Source organism: Necator americanus, chromosome IV (assembly GCF_031761385.1).
Source record: "Necator americanus strain Aroian chromosome IV, whole genome shotgun sequence".
Classification (NCBI taxonomy): domain Eukaryota; kingdom Metazoa; phylum Nematoda; class Chromadorea; order Rhabditida; family Ancylostomatidae; genus Necator; species Necator americanus.
In genome coordinates this window covers 5,716,090-5,733,025 of record NC_087374.1, presented here as the reverse complement: position 1 = coordinate 5,733,025, position 16,936 = coordinate 5,716,090, and the positions used below count along the sequence as shown (strand labels likewise).

General features: G+C 40.9%; 1 protein-coding gene across 3 annotated transcripts; it reads left to right on the top strand.

Moving 5' to 3' along the window:
- Nucleotides 1-4,948: 4,948 nt before the first annotated feature.
- RB195_000461 (uncharacterized protein) lies at nt 4,949-15,034 on the top strand (the record flags this gene model as incomplete). Of its 3 annotated transcripts, XM_064196825.1 has the most annotated exons (18): nt 4,949-5,089; nt 6,070-6,147; nt 6,210-6,321; nt 6,694-6,777; nt 6,841-6,972; nt 7,048-7,135; nt 8,512-8,566; nt 8,640-8,738; nt 8,793-8,894; nt 9,017-9,169; nt 9,231-9,313; nt 9,409-9,490; nt 10,907-11,062; nt 11,571-11,737; nt 12,979-13,088; nt 14,333-14,423; nt 14,482-14,608; nt 14,882-15,034. In XM_064196825.1, 18 exons carry the CDS (start codon nt 4,949-4,951, stop codon nt 15,032-15,034), a joined length of 2,013 nt encoding a protein of 670 aa, XP_064052706.1. The 3 variants fall into 3 exon arrangements, with proteins under 3 accessions (XP_064052706.1, XP_064052708.1, XP_064052707.1); XM_064196827.1 differs by lacking the exons at nt 12,979-13,088; nt 14,333-14,423; nt 14,482-14,608; nt 14,882-15,034 and adding an exon at nt 11,242-11,349 and having other exon boundaries at nt 7,030-7,135; nt 11,571-11,750; XM_064196826.1 differs by lacking the exons at nt 4,949-5,089; nt 6,070-6,147; nt 6,210-6,321; ... (9 more) ...; nt 10,907-11,062; nt 11,571-11,737 and having other exon boundaries at nt 12,983-13,088.
- Between the last annotated feature and the right edge of the window lie 1,902 nt (nt 15,035-16,936).

The window sequence follows — 16,936 nt, the reverse complement described above, 5'->3', positions numbered from 1 at the left end:
TTCCTAATTACTTCATTTTCTATGCGAAATTGCCCAACGTTTTCTATGTCATTTCTATGTGTACATTCTTCTTCAACTTGATTATGAGTAGCGTTCTCACGTGTGACGTCATGATGCGAGGTTGTGTTCTTGGTATTGGTTTGACTCTGGTCTTTCTTCGCTGTTGCGTTGAGTTCTAACCTCAACCACGTTGCTTCATCGTTTTATGCCAATTAGGAATCATTCTCATTTTAGTACCTAATGTGTGTTGTCCCAATCAGCTTAATGCTCCTACCTACGGGTGAATAGGTCTATCCCTCTTGCTTTGACACAAAGAATATCTTGTATATCCTCGTTCCTGTTCTGTACTCAGGTCCAATTCTGTACACATTGGAATGTGATGAGTCAGGTCATAAAAAAATTTTATTTGGTAGCATGGACACATTGTGATGGGCTGTTTTTTAAAGGCATCACCCCACGAATCGGTTGTAGGGGTTTCAGGTGGAGTATTCGTATACGGGATCGTGAATTATGGAGAGGTGGGTGATTCCGTCCATTTCTTGCTAATTGGGTTAAAAAAGATGCCCGAAAGATGTGGCGCCGCAGAAGGCTGGCGCGCTCCAGCTGAACCCATTGTAGAAAATAGTGCGCCAGAACGCCCGAAGCCGTATATTCCGGGCCGCTTTTTACGGCAATTAAGAAGAAATGGACGGAGTTACCCCTCTCCTTAATCTACGATCCCGTATACGAATACTCCACCGGAAATCCGTAACACCTCATATTCCTTGTGTTGCCTTTAAAAAGGGGAGAATCGGACGACAGCACCCTTCTATTTCTTAGACACTAAGTTAACAATTGTATCCTAACCAAAGATCAATGACGAATAGATAGGAAGGTTATCAAATTGTAGTGTTCCATCCTTCAACGAGAGACTTTAGCTTAATTTCATATCATGTTTAGGCACATCTTGGGCCTTCATGATGGATGTTCCCGAAAATATGCAGAAATCCTTAAGAAATTCCTAATTGATTCCCCTTTTTTCTTGTTTTGCTGAACCTTTTTTCCAAAGAATGATATGGAACGAAAAATTGTGGATTGTAAAAGCGGTGGAGGGCATTGCATCCTCGTTATTCGGGCAGGCACCGACTCTCCGGTTCGCACAATGGTTGCGTAAGCTCCTCGTAGCTCCTTTCTTTGTTTTTCCGATACGTTTTCGTTCATCTCATATAATGGTGCGTAAATCGAATTAGATGGGCCTATTAAGGTCCTTCTTTGGTAATTTTATCGTTCGTTTCATTGTTAGGACAATTATAGGATCTTAGTTTTTGGGATTGGATTTCCGCTTCTTTACATAATTGCTCATCATAGACATTAATTGTGATCGCACTCGCCGCAAAATCCTTTTCGTTCAGTTTAATTGTTTACTACGACGCGAGAACGTCTCCTCAAAGATTTTAGTTCTCAGGGATCTGAATTCTACTCTTTTTTTCGAATCATTGTGAATGATTGACTTTTTTTTTGTAATCGCGATTTTAATTCCATTCCATTCATTACTAGAAAGAGTGCTAATTATAGGAAATTACACGAGAAAGTAGTGCAGAAATTCAGTCCTACAAATTAAAATTTCAGGGGCGCTGTAGCATAGAAACAAAGGATAAAGCTAACGAAAAAGTTTTTATCAAGACTATGTGGACCTAGACTGCCAGGATAATTTGCAGTGGTGTGGGCTGGTCTTTCCAGCATCCCTACGAAGTTGCCAGGTATCGATCGCAAGTGTCGTTGGCTAGAAATCCGGATTTAATGATTCTTACAAACTTTGCTGCTGGTAGCATAATCTTCGAGAAGTGCATGAAAAAAAAAAAACCACGAGAAAACCAAATCAATAAAAAAGCTGCGTATTCAATTAAAAAAAAACATAAGATTCAAGGACAGTCGAACATGGACATTAGTGAGAACGAAAAAATGTTTGAGAAGAAGGGGAGAAAAACCGGAGTGTCGACTCTATCCTGCTATCGATCACTTGTCATATCGACTAAGGTGGGTCAGGGCCCATCTAAACCGAGGTCGTAACGGATCATCCCGATATAACGCTTGGGATGCGCCTACGCTGACTGTACGGCATATATGGTTTAGGTGTAGCCTGATAGGGTAAAGGATAAAGCTTCTGGCGTTAATCAATCCGCTTGGGATGCGCCCCCACGTTCACTTCAATTCAGAATCGTTTGAGGTTTACGAACGTGTATCTGGCCTATACAATGACTTGCGGTGGCTAGCCGATGTGTCAGTCGTGTTTTATCCTCCAGACAAGTCTGGTACCAATTTATCGACCCCGGAGGAAAGGGAAAAAACGAACAACGACCCTCTTATTGTTAGAAAAGTAAAAAAAAAAAAAACGAACAACGATATCTTATTCTCAACGAAGCAAATCTGCAGAAAGTACCTGAAAAGTAGTAGGTGGAGAGCAAAGCATAGCGTCTGTTGCCAATCAATTCGCTTGGGATCCGCGCCAACGCGTTCGACTCTAGTCCGAAATAATTTGCGGTTAATAACGGCCCGTTCAATGACGTCCTGGAATCAGTCGATGTATAGTTGGATCAAAACGACGTGAAGCACGGACAGGACAGCATAAGCGGCTGCGTTCGAAACGGTATGAGGGAGACGGCGGTTGGAATCGAAGTGGGACCATGGTGAACTGCAGGGATAGGTGGCGGTAGCGAGGATCTCAACCGCCACGCCCCACCGCACCGCTTCGAACGCAGCCGCGTACGCAACTGTCCGTGGTTCATGTTGTTTCGATTCAACTTATACCACGTTAGTGTCCTCTTAGTCATGCGCGCTACCAATTTATGGACCCGTAGGAATGGAAAACTCGGTCGGCTTAAAGCGGCATCGATCTTTCCACCGTGCAGTCGCACTGAAACCGTTTATGAACTGTGTTACACCCGACTGAAAGAAAAAATCCATCAGCTTCAAATGAAAATATAGTCCACCATCGAGAACCAAAACTATGAGTGGAGCTATGCAGGGCCCCTGCTGATCCAAACCTCTACCTACCACCGCACCGCTTCGAGCGCAGCCGCTTACATAACTGCTCTGTGCTTCATGTCATTTTGACTCGAGTATATAATATGTGAGAAAAGTGAAGGAAAAACAGTAATAAGCAATAAGGAAGAGTTGGATAAACAACATAAACATAACAACAACAACAACAACAACAACAGGAAATAGAGAAGAAAGGACAAATGTAAATTCCCAGATGTAGTCCGGGCGAAGTCCAAGGATGGCTTCTTAGCCGCCAGCCTGAATAAAACAATTAAAGGCATCACCCCACGAATCTGAGATGGTACGGATTTCAGGCGGATTAATCGTATACGGGATCGTAGATTAAGGAGAGGGGGGTGATTCCGTCCATTTCTTGCTAATTGGCGTAAAAAACGGCCTGGAAGATGCGGCATGTGCACACGGCTCCAATCCGAACTCGTTTTTGAAAATAGCGCGCCGCAACGCTCGAAGCCGTATCTTTCGGACCGTTTCTTACGGCAATTAGGAAGAAATGGACGGAATCATCGCCCACCCCTCCCTCCTCTTAATCCACGACCCCGTATACGAATACTCCATCTGAAATCCGTACCACCTCAGATTTGTGGGGTGATGCCTTCAAAATAAACGATTAGGAGTCGAAGTCAAAATAGTCGAGGAGATGACTGGCATCCTTTTGAATCCATCCACAATTCTGCTCCAGTAGTCCTCACAACCATCACAACTGCACACGTCCCTCCAAACAAGTGGTTATTTTTGACCATATTCTCAAGCATTGAGGATAACGATGTACTAAAAGTGATAAGTTCTTTTTTTTTCAGCAGAAAGCCTACCTACATACAATTATGGAAATATGTCTGTTGATGCTGTCTAGGCAGAGAATGCGAGTTCCTGAGAGAGTTCTACCTCGTACAATCAGGTATTTGGACCAGCTGTTACATGTTTAGAAGACATTTGGAAAAGGACGTTCAAAGGCAATGGATCACGAAACCGACGTAGTTAGGAACCCTGTAGAGCGTGGCCCTACTCAAGTCCTAATCGTCTTGAAAAACGCTGTATGAAATTCATCTTTCCTACGAGGGTATGTTTGAACGCGAAACTCTTGCACACGCGCCGCATCCACGAGCGAGCAGTCGAGGATCAATTAGGTATCCTCCCCCACCTATTCACTTAAAACCAATGAATAAGGTGCTAGGGAGACTAAGCGTGTATAAGCAGGCATGTTCCATCGTGCCTGGTAGGAACCAAAGAAGTTCCCACGTTGTTTTTCAGGTACGATTCTGGGAAATTGAGTGGGGCCATGCTCATACTCGTTTCGCGTGTACATTTGCTGCCGTCCTTGAAAGCTATTTGCCAGCGGAAACGTTCCAACGTTGGAAATTTCGAAGTACGCTACCTTTGAAGGTCTACATAACGATGCACTTATTAGACACATGGAGAAATTTGCGGAGTTTTTTTTTTTCTACAAAATCGTGAGTTTATTTATGTAGGAGCTATTAAATGTAGTCATAGTTATGTCCAATCTTTTTGGACCTTATGTAATCTTCATTCTTTCACCTGCTGTGTTCCATGTTTCGCTTTCATATGGAAGAACTATCAAAGCGTATTTGTGGAGTTTTTGACTTTTTCCTGCTGCGGTAATTTCGATTCGTCGTCGAAGCAAAACAAAAGTACGACCATTAAATAACAATCATTTCGTTGCTTACAGCTCGACAAAGAAGTAAAAAATGATTACGATCGAATCTTTATGAGTGAAGAATTGCAATCATGGCGCGATGAGCGCCGTCGCCATGATCCTTTGAGCCTTTTCTAATTGCGGCTCAATCGAGCTGGATCCGCCAGCCTTTTCGCATTTGTGGTTGGTACCATCCTTCGACTTCCTGCTACGTCCTCTTTCACCAAGCAATTCTGATTGTGACTCACATTCGAGATGTCGTTCAACTCATCTGATACTCCTTCATCGTTGTACTCGTTGGTTGATGAACATGCAGGAGGTTTACTTGCTCCATGGATCAAATATTCACGTTCTTCTGGAGACTACAGTATTCTAGAAGAATACCTTGAAACAGCCGTACGTTGGCCGGATGTTAATGATTTGAGCTTGTTTTTGGAATTGAAATTAATTTCCGCTCAACTATGCTTTGATATATGGGAAATTTGGATAAAGTGTAGTGGGGATGGAGGGGGACTCAAAAGCGCTCTTTTTGAACTGTACTCGACTTCCACTTAGAGCGCAAAAAAAGCATCTATGGAGTCTGTCCTTAACTGTCACATATTTTTCTCATTTGAACATTTGAGACGTTCTCGAGAAGGTGATAGTTCACCAATCGACGATTCATCACTGGATTTGTATAGGTGAGTTGATCGAGGCCCTAAATCCTAAGCATTAGTCTCATAGCATCTATGGCATGGCAGCTAAAGGTAGCGAGAGAAAGAGAAAAAATATAGAGCAGGAACTACTCATGCTCTGATTTCTCCAAACTCTCCAAACAGGCCTGCTGGAAGTAAAATAAAATTGGATAAATTGTCTGGCGTTAATCAATCCGCTTGGGATGCGTCCCCACGTTCATCTCAATTCAAAATCGTTTGAGGTCCACGAACGTGTAACTGGCCTATACAATGACTTGCGGTAGCTGGCCGATGTGTCAAATCAGTGTTTTTATCCTCCCAGATAAGTGTGGTACCAATTTATCGACCCTGGAAGGATAAAAGGCTTGGTGACCACTAGGGCGGATTCGAACCTCCGATAGATCGTGCAGCCAGGGGAGCCGACTGCGCTAGACCAGCCCTTGAAGCTGGAACTAGAAGAAAATAGCTGAAATATATCATTCAGTCCTTTTAATGAAACAAAGAATGACATGAGATATGGCTTCTCCGCAATCCCCATCTGTCTGTTAGGAATGGTCTCAGCGCTCCATGAATGTTTTCCAGTGCTCTAAGTGCAGCTCGAGTATAGTTCAATAGGAGCGCGGTTGAGTCCCTCCCCCTCCCCCCTCCTCCTCCCCCTATTAATATAAAAATCATCACACATCCCAAGATTTTCGTCCACAGGTGAAATCCTACTTGTACAACGGTGGCAAAGGAAAACTCGTCTCGATTTCTGAGCTGGTAAAGAGAAGAAATAAGCAGGTTTGTTGGCACCTTATGTGGTGATATGAAGATTTTTTTTTGCTAGTTTTGACTATATTTAGAGAAATGCACAACTTGGTGCGTTACGGCGGAAAAAAGGAAGAGGTAAAAGTGGTCCAAACATTCTCGACGACATTAATCAGGATGGATTGGGCGCTGGCGATTTTCTTAAAGGTAGCAAAAGATCGTGGTTCGTGTGTGTATGAACTTTAGGTATTGATTTTTTCTCTGCATATTGAAGCGGGGTTTTCACACCTCTTCACTTCTCTGGGAATCTTTTCCAGGGAGTGAGTCAAAGTTCGATTGTCAATTTCACAAGAGAATAATGAACTCACATTGGTACTACTTTATATTTTATACTATTACTACTACTATTACTTTATACTTTCTTTCAAAATAAGTTTTTTAGGCTTCAAATACTCCGATTGAACTCGGGCTCCTTGAAAAAAAAAAGAATTTATTAAAGGGCGAGAAATTTCTGGGAACTCGCATTTTTAAAATATGTACCATAAATAAGTTAAATAATCTTTTAACTTCTTTTTACAGCGCTCAAAATCCTGGATGGTGCCAGTGCATTTGGAATGAAAGCGGTCAAGTATAGGGAACTTGTGTGGGATATCAAACAAAGAGGTGGATTTGTCAGAATGGTTGTTCTGTTCAACTTCGAATTTGACCTACATCTCTCGTTTCCAGGAAAAATGGGCGAAAACCTTTTACACATCTGTCTACTACATAACACTGCGGATATGAATGAACTGGCGAAACAAATAGTGATTCGATTCCCAAAAATCGTAAACGATATTTTTATATCGGAAGATTATTACGGTACTTTGGAGCGTTACGAATAGTATTAGCTTTAGAGTTGTTTGTATTTTTTTTTAGAGCTAAGTGCACTTTTAGGTCTTTCACCTCTCCACCAAGCAATTGTAAACGAAGATGTTGGGATGGTTTATTTTCTTTGCAAAAAAGGAGCTGATGTTCATCAACGGTAATTGCAGCACAGCTTTACAAAAACAAAGTAAAAAAACTCCAAGTTTTGGTGCCACATTTGCCCGATGGCTTGTCCTTCTTGCTTTTATTGATAACCAATATATTGATCCCAATGTATCAGTATTCAATCAATTAGGTGCAACGCGCGTTCTTTTCCTGCTTGAAGTAAACATTGTCTCTTCTACTTCCCCTTCTATCCCTAATCATTTTATTCATCTTTTTCAATGGTAATTTAACCTCTCCATCTTGAATATGAGCGACTAGTCGAAAAACAAGTTAGACGATTGGTTCCGCAAATTTACTATGGATTTTTTTTTTGTGACTGATTGGAAAAATCACCAGGTGGTTCTCCTTTTTTGTTATCTAAAATAATAGACCAGCTTCAAGCTTCTAATCAATTTTTTATTTAATGTTTGTTACCGTTCAAGAGTAATCAACCAATTTTGCTCTTTCTTTATCTCTATGTCAAAAGTTTGCCATCAATAAATTGGTACCAGACTTAACTCGTAGAATAAAAACACAAATTTGATACATCGGGTTCCCCATTCTATGCGGATGCGCCACCGCCTTGAAGGCATCACTACACGAATCTGAGGTGCTACGGATTTCAGGCGGAGTATTCGTATACGGGATGGGAGACTATGGAGAGGGGGGCGATTCCGTCCATTTGAGAACTTACCTAATTTAAATTCCGTAAAATTAGAACGGCCCGGAAGATACGGCTTCAGGCGTTTTGGCGCACTATTTTCCACAGGGATCTCGACTGGAGCGCGCCAGCCTTATGCGGCGCCGCATCTTCCTGGACTAGCGGTGGCTACGCGATGTATCAAGCCAGCGTTTTCTTAGGTCCCCCTAATTTGTCAGACTTTTAAGTCTGACTTAACAATTTGTACGAACTTGGGGAAAGGCTGATGAGAGAGCGGATAAAGGGAGTGAACCAGTCACTGAAAATGATTGAACAAACTAGTTTGGTTTATAGTTCGACTAAATTACATGTGAAAAACAGTCCATCGTCGAATTAGGCGACTCACAGCGGAAATTCTTACCAATTGCGCTACACCTGCACATTTTAGGTCAAGATAGCTTGGTTAAACACACTTTTAAAAGATGCTAGCTGGTTAAATTCTGACAACAGTTCTAATAATAATAATAATAATAAGAAGAAGAAGAACGTCTACATATGTACATGTTGATTAGATGTTATGGATCGTTCTTCTGTGCTGACGATCAGAAAGCGTCCCGAACGGATTCGCTCGAACACGAATGGGTCGACTTAATGCAGAACACAAGATATACAGGGCAGCGCTATTATTATCCACACTCATCACTTTCTCTTGATCCCGAAACGATCGCTATAAAATTGAGTGATTTTAGGCAAATGTACTGGGGTGAGCTACCGCTTTCATTTGCTGCTTGTACAAACAATCAGGTACGCACCATATCGCTTCAACTGTCCATCCAGCGATTTCAGGTCCCAACGGTGCATCAAGTAGATTTTTCAGGACTGCTTCCGGCTGCTACGGGCGTTTAAAGCCGATCCGAATATGACGGACACTAATGGGAATACTGTACTGCATTTGACTGTTATCCATGATCTACCAGTGAGACGAACTATGGTTTATTATCCTGGAATCGTCTGATTAAGTGTCTTTCAGGAAATGTTCAGCCTGGCGTACAGGAGTGGGGCTTCTCTTGGCGCAAGAAATAATCTGAAACTGACCCCGTTGGCACTCGCGGCTCGCCTCGCTAACAAAAGAGTGACTTTCGTGGCTTCTCTAAACTATTTTATTCTGGAAGAATAATTTTTGGATTTTTGATGTTTTTTTTTTGGAATTTCGGGGTCCCATTTGTTCCCATTCATCTCCTTGATTTTTTCCAGATGTTCTCATTAATACTGGAATGTGAAATGGATATTGTATGGAGATATGGGAATATTGTTTGCAAAGCGTATCCGCTTTTGGAAATTGACACCATTCGTGAAGAAGATGGAGCGTTGAATCCAAACTCGGTGCTTGCGAATGTCGTTTATGGGGTACCTCAAAAGTTTTGTGAAGGGAGATCAAGGAGGATTCTTCTACAATTGATGAATTAAGGATAAAAGCAGTCATCTGGACTTCTTTGATGGTCTACTGGAGGAGCTACTCGAAAGAAAATGGGAAGCATTCGCAAAACGCAGGTGTGTGCACATATCTCCAGAAATAGAAGTCTTTTTTTTTGAATTTTGAAGAATTTTTTGCTACGTTTTACACTACCTCAACTGAATTTTTACAGACTTTTCCAATCATTATTCGGCTATTTATGGTTTCTTTTTGTTTTCTACATAGCATTCATGACCCGGGACGTCATTGAATCGGTTTGTTTAAATCCCTAAATTATATCTGGAAATATATAACGGTTTTAGATGGTTACATTGGGTTTGTCTGGCACTATTTTTGCCTTCTCCTTACTCAAAATTGGGATAGTATCCTTTTAAAAATGTAATGAATGACTGCAGAACAAAACAACGAGTGAAAGTTGTACATCCATATTGGCTGCCGGAAGATGAACGTTCTCAGGAGCTGTTAATTACCACAAATTAGATTTTTTGGGTATTTTTATGGATTATTTTCTTCTAGGATTTTTAGGAGCACAGTAATGATTTGCTTGAAATGATAGCTGTAACATGAGAGCTAAGTGATGATTATTTCGTTCGGAAAAATAGCTGACGTCATCGAGATTGCGGATTGATTAACGCCAAACTTTTTATCCTTTCTCCTTCATCCTAGCGTACTGAAATCCACACTAGTTTTGCAATTACTTTCAACAAGGATCAGTGTTCAGCACTAAAATCACCTTAAAATCGCGCGAAAATGCTGTAGATTCATTTTTGTTCATAACACCTTAAAGGCATCACCTCACGAATCTGAGGTGGTGCAGATTTCAGGTGGAGTATTCATATACGGGATGAGAAACTATGGAGAGGGGGTGATTCCGACCATTTCTTCCTAATTGCCGTAAAAAACGGACCGTCCCGGAAGTTTTTGCATATTTTTTAAAGGAGTTCCATGGGTGCTGCACTTCCGGGCCGTTTTTTACAGCAATTAGGAAGAAATGGACGGAATCGCCTCCCTCTCCATAGTCTCCAATCCCGTATACGAATACTCCACCTGAAATCTGCACCACCTCAGATTCGTGGGGTGATGCCTTTAATTTTTTGTAGCACCAAAAATAAAATACCCATGTGGTGGTGCCGTTTACGTATTCAAAAAAAAAGTGAATGAAAAATTGTCTGCCTGAGACTGCATATTTATGTTTTAAAGAAAGCAAAAAAAAACAGGTTTGGAAAAATTTCAGAAATATTCTTTTTGGTTAAATAGAATTACAAGTTTTCAGTGGTTCTAATGGTTTTGAAGTAGATTTATAGGTTCATTTTTAGTCGTTATATTAGATTCATGAAAGAATACCCTGATTGAAGAGGTGGAATACAGTGGAAAAACGTAGTCGCTGTGAAATTATATAGCTTAAAGGCATCACCCCAGGAATCTGAGGTGGTGCAGATTTCAGGTGGAGTATTCTTATAAGGGATAGTAGATTATGGAGAGGAGGGTGTTTCCCCTTTTTTTCCTAATTCCCAAAAAAAATCCCGGAAAGGGGGGGCTCCATAATCTACTATTCCGTAGAAAAAGTCCCAGAACGAAGCCGTATCTTCCGTTTTAACCTGAAATCTTCCACCTGAAATCCGTACCACCTCAGATTCGTGGAGTGATGCCTTTAACAAATCATTTTTCAGTATCTACCTGATGAAGAGGATAGTTCAGCGAATATCTCATCATTCGACGATGTTGTCGTCACCGTTCAAAATCTGGCACATCTCGAGAGTGGGAATCATGAACCATTGCAACGACAATGTCATCTCTGGAAATATACCGAGAATAAAAAACAGATGGTGACTTCCTTGGTTTAGTAAAATGTGAACTTATGAATTTCCGGGAGAAAAAAGAACGAGAAAAATGTGGTGAAATAAAAGCAGAAAGCAGAAATGCATAGCATTCAGTTAGTAGGATGTGAAATGATGAGTTTTTGTAAAAAAAAAGAGGGGAAAAATAATGAAACATGAGCATTCAGTTACGATTTTGTTGCGAATTACTGACATTATTGGCGGTTGTGGTGAGAACAACGAAGGATATCGTCGACATGCAACAGATAGGTTTAAAGCGATGGTGGATTGCTATAGTGAGATTTCTGGACACTTTACATATTGTTTTATTATTATTTAATCATATAAATTTTTTCGCGGTTATTATTATTTTATTTATTATAATTATAATTATAATTATTATTTAAATTTTTTCGCGGTCATTATTATTTTATTTATTATTATTATTATTATTATTATTATTATTATTATTGTTATTCAAATTTTATTAGCAATTACAGAGTTTTTGTGTTTCCAGAGCGCATTTCCTGAAAAAGTGCTTCACAAAGCCTCTCAGTTGACTTTGTTGCTGATCGTTCCGATTCGTACAGCTTGTTTCGTTCATCCGGTCATGCTCCTGCTCGACAACGTGATGACAATTGCAGTTGTTCTTATGACAACAATGCATTTCCTCTTTTATTGCAGGTCACATGATTGATTTATTTGATTGGATTTTTATTTGATTTTCTGACTTGAACCACGATGACCACCGATGTTTCTTCAGCTCAATTTGGCTTCGTTTTAAGGGGAGGGACTTTCTTTCTCTTTGTCTCTTTGCTCTCATCCGATGCTGCACTACTTAAAGCCAGAGTATCACGAGATTGACGTGGTACAGAAATCCCAGGAAAAATCCGGAGTTTCGGTTGTGGATTACGGAAACGGGCGTGGCTTCACTCATCTTTCCCTACTCGTCGTAAAAAAAAACGGTGTGGAAGACAACGTTTTTTCCTGTGAAATCAGTTCCACCCTTCGGCACGCAAGATTAATGAGGTCCCCTCAGCAGCCTTTTCAAGTAAAACCAACGAGTAGCTTGTTGAGGGGACCACAGCGAATGAACTAACGTGCCTCGTAGGAACTAAAGCGGTTCCCACGCTGTTTTTTTTAGGGGGATTTGAGCGGAACCACACTCGGCCACAACGTCGTGGGAACCGTATTAATTCCTACGAACGCGCCCTCTTGTACACGCTCCGATCCCTTCAACACCCCATTAAAGGCATCACCCACGAATCTGACGTGGTACGGATTTCAGGTGGAGTATTCATATACGGGATCGCAGATTATGGAGAGGTGGGTGATTCCGTCCATTTCTTCCTAATTGCCGTAGAAAACGGACTGAAAGATGCGGCGTGTGCACACGGCTGGCGTGCTCCAATTGAACTCCTTGTAGAAAATAGTGCGCCAGAACGCCCGAAGCCGTATCTTCCGGGCCGTTTTTTACGACAATTGGGAAGAAATGGACGGAATCACCCTTCTTTCTTTTACGAATACTCCACCTGAAATCCGTACTACCTCAGATTCGTGGAGTGATGCCTCTAACTGGTTTTGCTCGGATAAGCTGGTAAAGAGGGCTGATTAATCTCTGTCAGATCGCTCGCGGATGGGGCGGGCACGCAAGGGTGGCGCGTTGCAACTTCGTAGGGAAGAATGGCGTCTTCAAGATGTTTTTTTTACGACGATTAGGGGAAAATGGGCAGAGCCAGGCTCGTTCCCATAATCTGCAACCCGAACCCTACGGTTTCCCCGTGGTTCCAGTACCGAGTCTATTTCGTGATACGCTGCCTTTAAGTGGCGATGCCACCTCCGAGAGCACCGTGAATTGAGTCCAGAACAGAAGCGATGCTTTTAAAGGAATAGGACTGCGTGACAAGGTTTCCGTAAACTTGCAGGGGGATGAAATTTGTCGGTCCATTCGTGTTGATGGTTTACAAAATTGTTGTCGGTGATATGTTGCGATTTCTGCTGATTTATTCCGTGTTTATACTCGGATTCGCACAAGGTGGGATCTTTGAGTTATTATTTATTCCCTTATGTATTTATTTACTTGAAAACACTCATAGGTGTGCCATAAAAAAATGGAAAGAACAGAGATGAGTAGAATTTTCCCTAAGTTTTGTATAGGAGGGGGATTTCATTATGAAAGGTTTGTAATGACAGAGAAAATATAATTGCGAACACAAATGCAAACATATTCAGTAAAAAAACTTTAACAAAATATAATTTTTAAGCATTGTTGTGACATTTTCGCCTGTAAACACAACATAATTCTCTGGGGATATCCGTTGACAGGATCGCAGTACTTTTTAAAATGTTTGTCCCATCGGAGGCATTAATTTCGCAGCCATCTGGAGAACATCCACCACCCAGCATTTCATTAGCATCTCGTAAGTGCCGCAGTCAGTAAAGAACGTTCTTGGACATTTGTGGAATATCGGCTATCCGATAGAACCCTTCTCCTAAAAAAATGAAATGTATCTTTTAATTTGGAGCAAACAGCAGTCGATTGCTCATTAATGGAACATATATAACAACGTGAAGAAAATTCTTCAAAAATCATAAGTTTTTTTATAAGGATTAAAAAACATCTTATTTGACAAAAAAAACGAAACCTGTGCTATGAGTATGAAATTATTGATTAATTCATTGGAAATTTGCAAATTATTAATTAATTCATCGGAAATTTGCAGACCAACCAAATTGAAGGCAATGGGAGCGGATCTTTTTATGGACTCGTTTTTCTTTTTGATTATAGTATAAACAGAACGGATTAATGCTAAAATTTGACGACAACAACTTCGTTGACCTGAAGCTGTACTATTACTTTATTTTTATTTTTTCAGCAAAATTAAAAATATCAAAGTGAAAATATCGAAAGTTTTTATGAAATCAACCAAAAACATATAATTCAACAACTTACGCGACATTTAAAAAACAGTAATAAATAATGGTTAAGAAAAATGCACGAGTAATTAATTGTTTGGTTTTAAGAGCCGAACAATCTCCGGAGCAACTTTGTTGTGGATTTAGTCCACGCGGAAAAATAGATGAACCACCTACTTTTTATTTTCTCATTTTCTCTTCTTTTTTTTCTCTTTCTTTTTCGATCGTGCGTACACAGCCGAATCTCCCATCGACTGCGCTATACCGGTTGGGTCAAAAAGGTTGCTAGAGAGTAATAACTAATAACAATAATAATAACTAATAATAGCTAAAAACTTAATTGAATGATTTTTTGATCTTCAGCTTTTTATGTGATTTTCCATTCATGCGAGATGGCAGAGACAGATTATAGGAAGCGGAATGGGTTAGATGAGGATGACAATTATAAAGGAAGGTTAGTTCAGTAGGAAAGAGTACGAAAAATGACCCTTCCTTGCTAATTTTATTTCTAGATTCGAAAATATTATGAATTCACCTCGTGAAGCGTTGATGCGGATGATTATAATGAGTGTCGGTGAATTCGGTGCTGTTTATAAAAATCTTAACGATTGTAAGAGCCGTGTAGCCCTCCAGGGGAAGGTTGGTGCAGTGAACACATAGTCGGATCATAACGACGTGAAACATGGTGCAGTTGCGTAAGCGGCTGCGTTCCGCGATGAAGCGTAGCGGTTAATATCTAGTGGGACCTTTGCTGGTACCATCCATCTCTGCAGTTCCCAATGGTCCCACATCAATTCCAATTGTCATCTCAACCGCGCCGCTTCAAGCGCCGTTTACGGAACTGCTCGGTGCTTCATGTCGTTTTGACCCGACTATAAATGGGTTTTCTTGGCTGTAGTTGATTTTCTTTAGATATTCTTCACTATCTACGAACTATTGGTCACATTAATGTTGTTGAACTTATTGATTGCTATGATGACACGGACATACGAGAAGATTGCGGAAACTGAAAAGGAATGGAAGCGACAGTTATGTGACGAATATTTGAAACTTTTCGCTCTTTAACGACTTCTTAACGACTTCTTAAAAGAAAACGGAGCTCGAAACTGGCAACGTTGCAGAAATTCCGGAACTACCTGTTGTTGTTTGCGTAACAGTAGAAATAATCCTGGATGCTCTATTTGTGGTTGTCGACACTAAATTTGTTGTTGACTGAGTTGCTTTATCAGAATATCATATGTAGAATATGTAAATAAAATAAAATACAAAATAAAAATATAATGTAAAATATAAAGTAGTATAAAGTAGGCGAAAAATTTTCCTTAACGAGTAAAAAGATTGAAAAAAATGATGTGCGGCTAAAAGGAAGTTGATGAATTTTTTTTTGAAGAAATCAAAGGATAAAAAAAAAGCGGGGGGCCAAGGCATAGTTTTGTGTTTGAGCGCCGAAACGTCCATAGAGCACAAAAACGTCCGTGGAGCACAAAAACCACTCTTGACTGACAAAAGCTTTCCCAATTAAGAAGGTGATACCTGCCTCCCCGTGATTGTTAGGACAATAATCCTTAGATCTCGCAGAAATTCAAATCTGATTTTGGGTCTTGCTGATTTTGTAGCCGCACTGATTATTTCTTATATTTGTTGATGAGACTCCTGCAATTTCAGTGGGCACAAGTGATTTTAATGTTGGAGCAATCACTTACCACTACGGAACGTCTGATGGCAGTTTACAGTTATTCTCGACCGCTTAGAAGCGACAAAGCACGACGAGCGTTTGTTGTTCGTCTGAAGTCCGATGTAATTTGCTTAAATTCTTTCCATATTTTACGGAAAACTCAGTCTCAACCTGTGCTCTATTCCAGAAACAGGCGGAATCTTCTCAAAAAGTCGAATTTATACGGAAGAAGCACAGCATTCGCATGTCGCAAGGCAGTCATCTTCATGTGGCCGGTCCAATAAGATAAATATCCAATTCCGATGTCTACAGGATTCTCACTTCTTTCCATAGTGATTCAAACGTTCTCTTTTCTTGAAACCTCGGCATATTTTTGTCGTCTATATTTTCTAATAGTGTGCCTGCGAGGTGTTTGGATCGAACTTTTCATATTTGCCTGACGTTTCGGCTTTCTCGCCGTCTTCAGAGGCCTTAATAGAGGTTGATTGGAACAAACCTACGTTTATTCCGAAGTTTTTTTTTGATTATTCCAAGCCGAAATGTTAGGCAAATTAAGGGTTCCATCTAAAAACCTCGCAAACACGCAATTAGAAAATCTGTTTTTTCTTGTGGTAAACGTCATCTTCGAAAATAAAAACCTTTGAAATGAAATGTTTGGTTGGCTCTGGTTGGTGTTATACTATGGGACCCTGATGTAGAGTAACTCCAATTACTGTGCTGATCATCACGAAAAGTTGTGCTGATCTTCACGAAAATTTCCATTTGTAAGCAGTGCTAGGTTGGTGTAGTCGGGTCAGAATGACATGAAGTTAAGTGTAATTGCGTAGGCGGCTGCGCTCGAAGCAGCGCGGTGGAGCTAAAGGCATCACCCCACGAATCTGAGGTGGTACAGATTTCAGGTGGAGTATTCTTATACGAGACCGTAGATTATGGAGAGAAGGGTGATCCCGTCCATTTCTTCCTAATTGCCGTAAAAACCGGACCGGAAGATACGGCTCCGGCGTTCCGGCGCGCTATTTTCTATGAGTTCGGTAGGAGCGCGCCAGCCTTGCCAGCACGCGCCGCACCTTCCGGGCCGTTTTTTACGGGAATTAGGAAGAAATGGACGGAATCATCCTCTCCCCATAATCTTCCATCCCGTGTACTACGTGTAATACTCCATCTGAATTCCGTGCCACCTCAGATTCGTGGGGTGATGCCCTCCCTTAACGGTTGGAGCCGAGATAGGATCGTCGTGAAATGCAGCGATGAGTGGTTCCGGCTACGCAACTGCACCGGTCGTCATGTCTTTT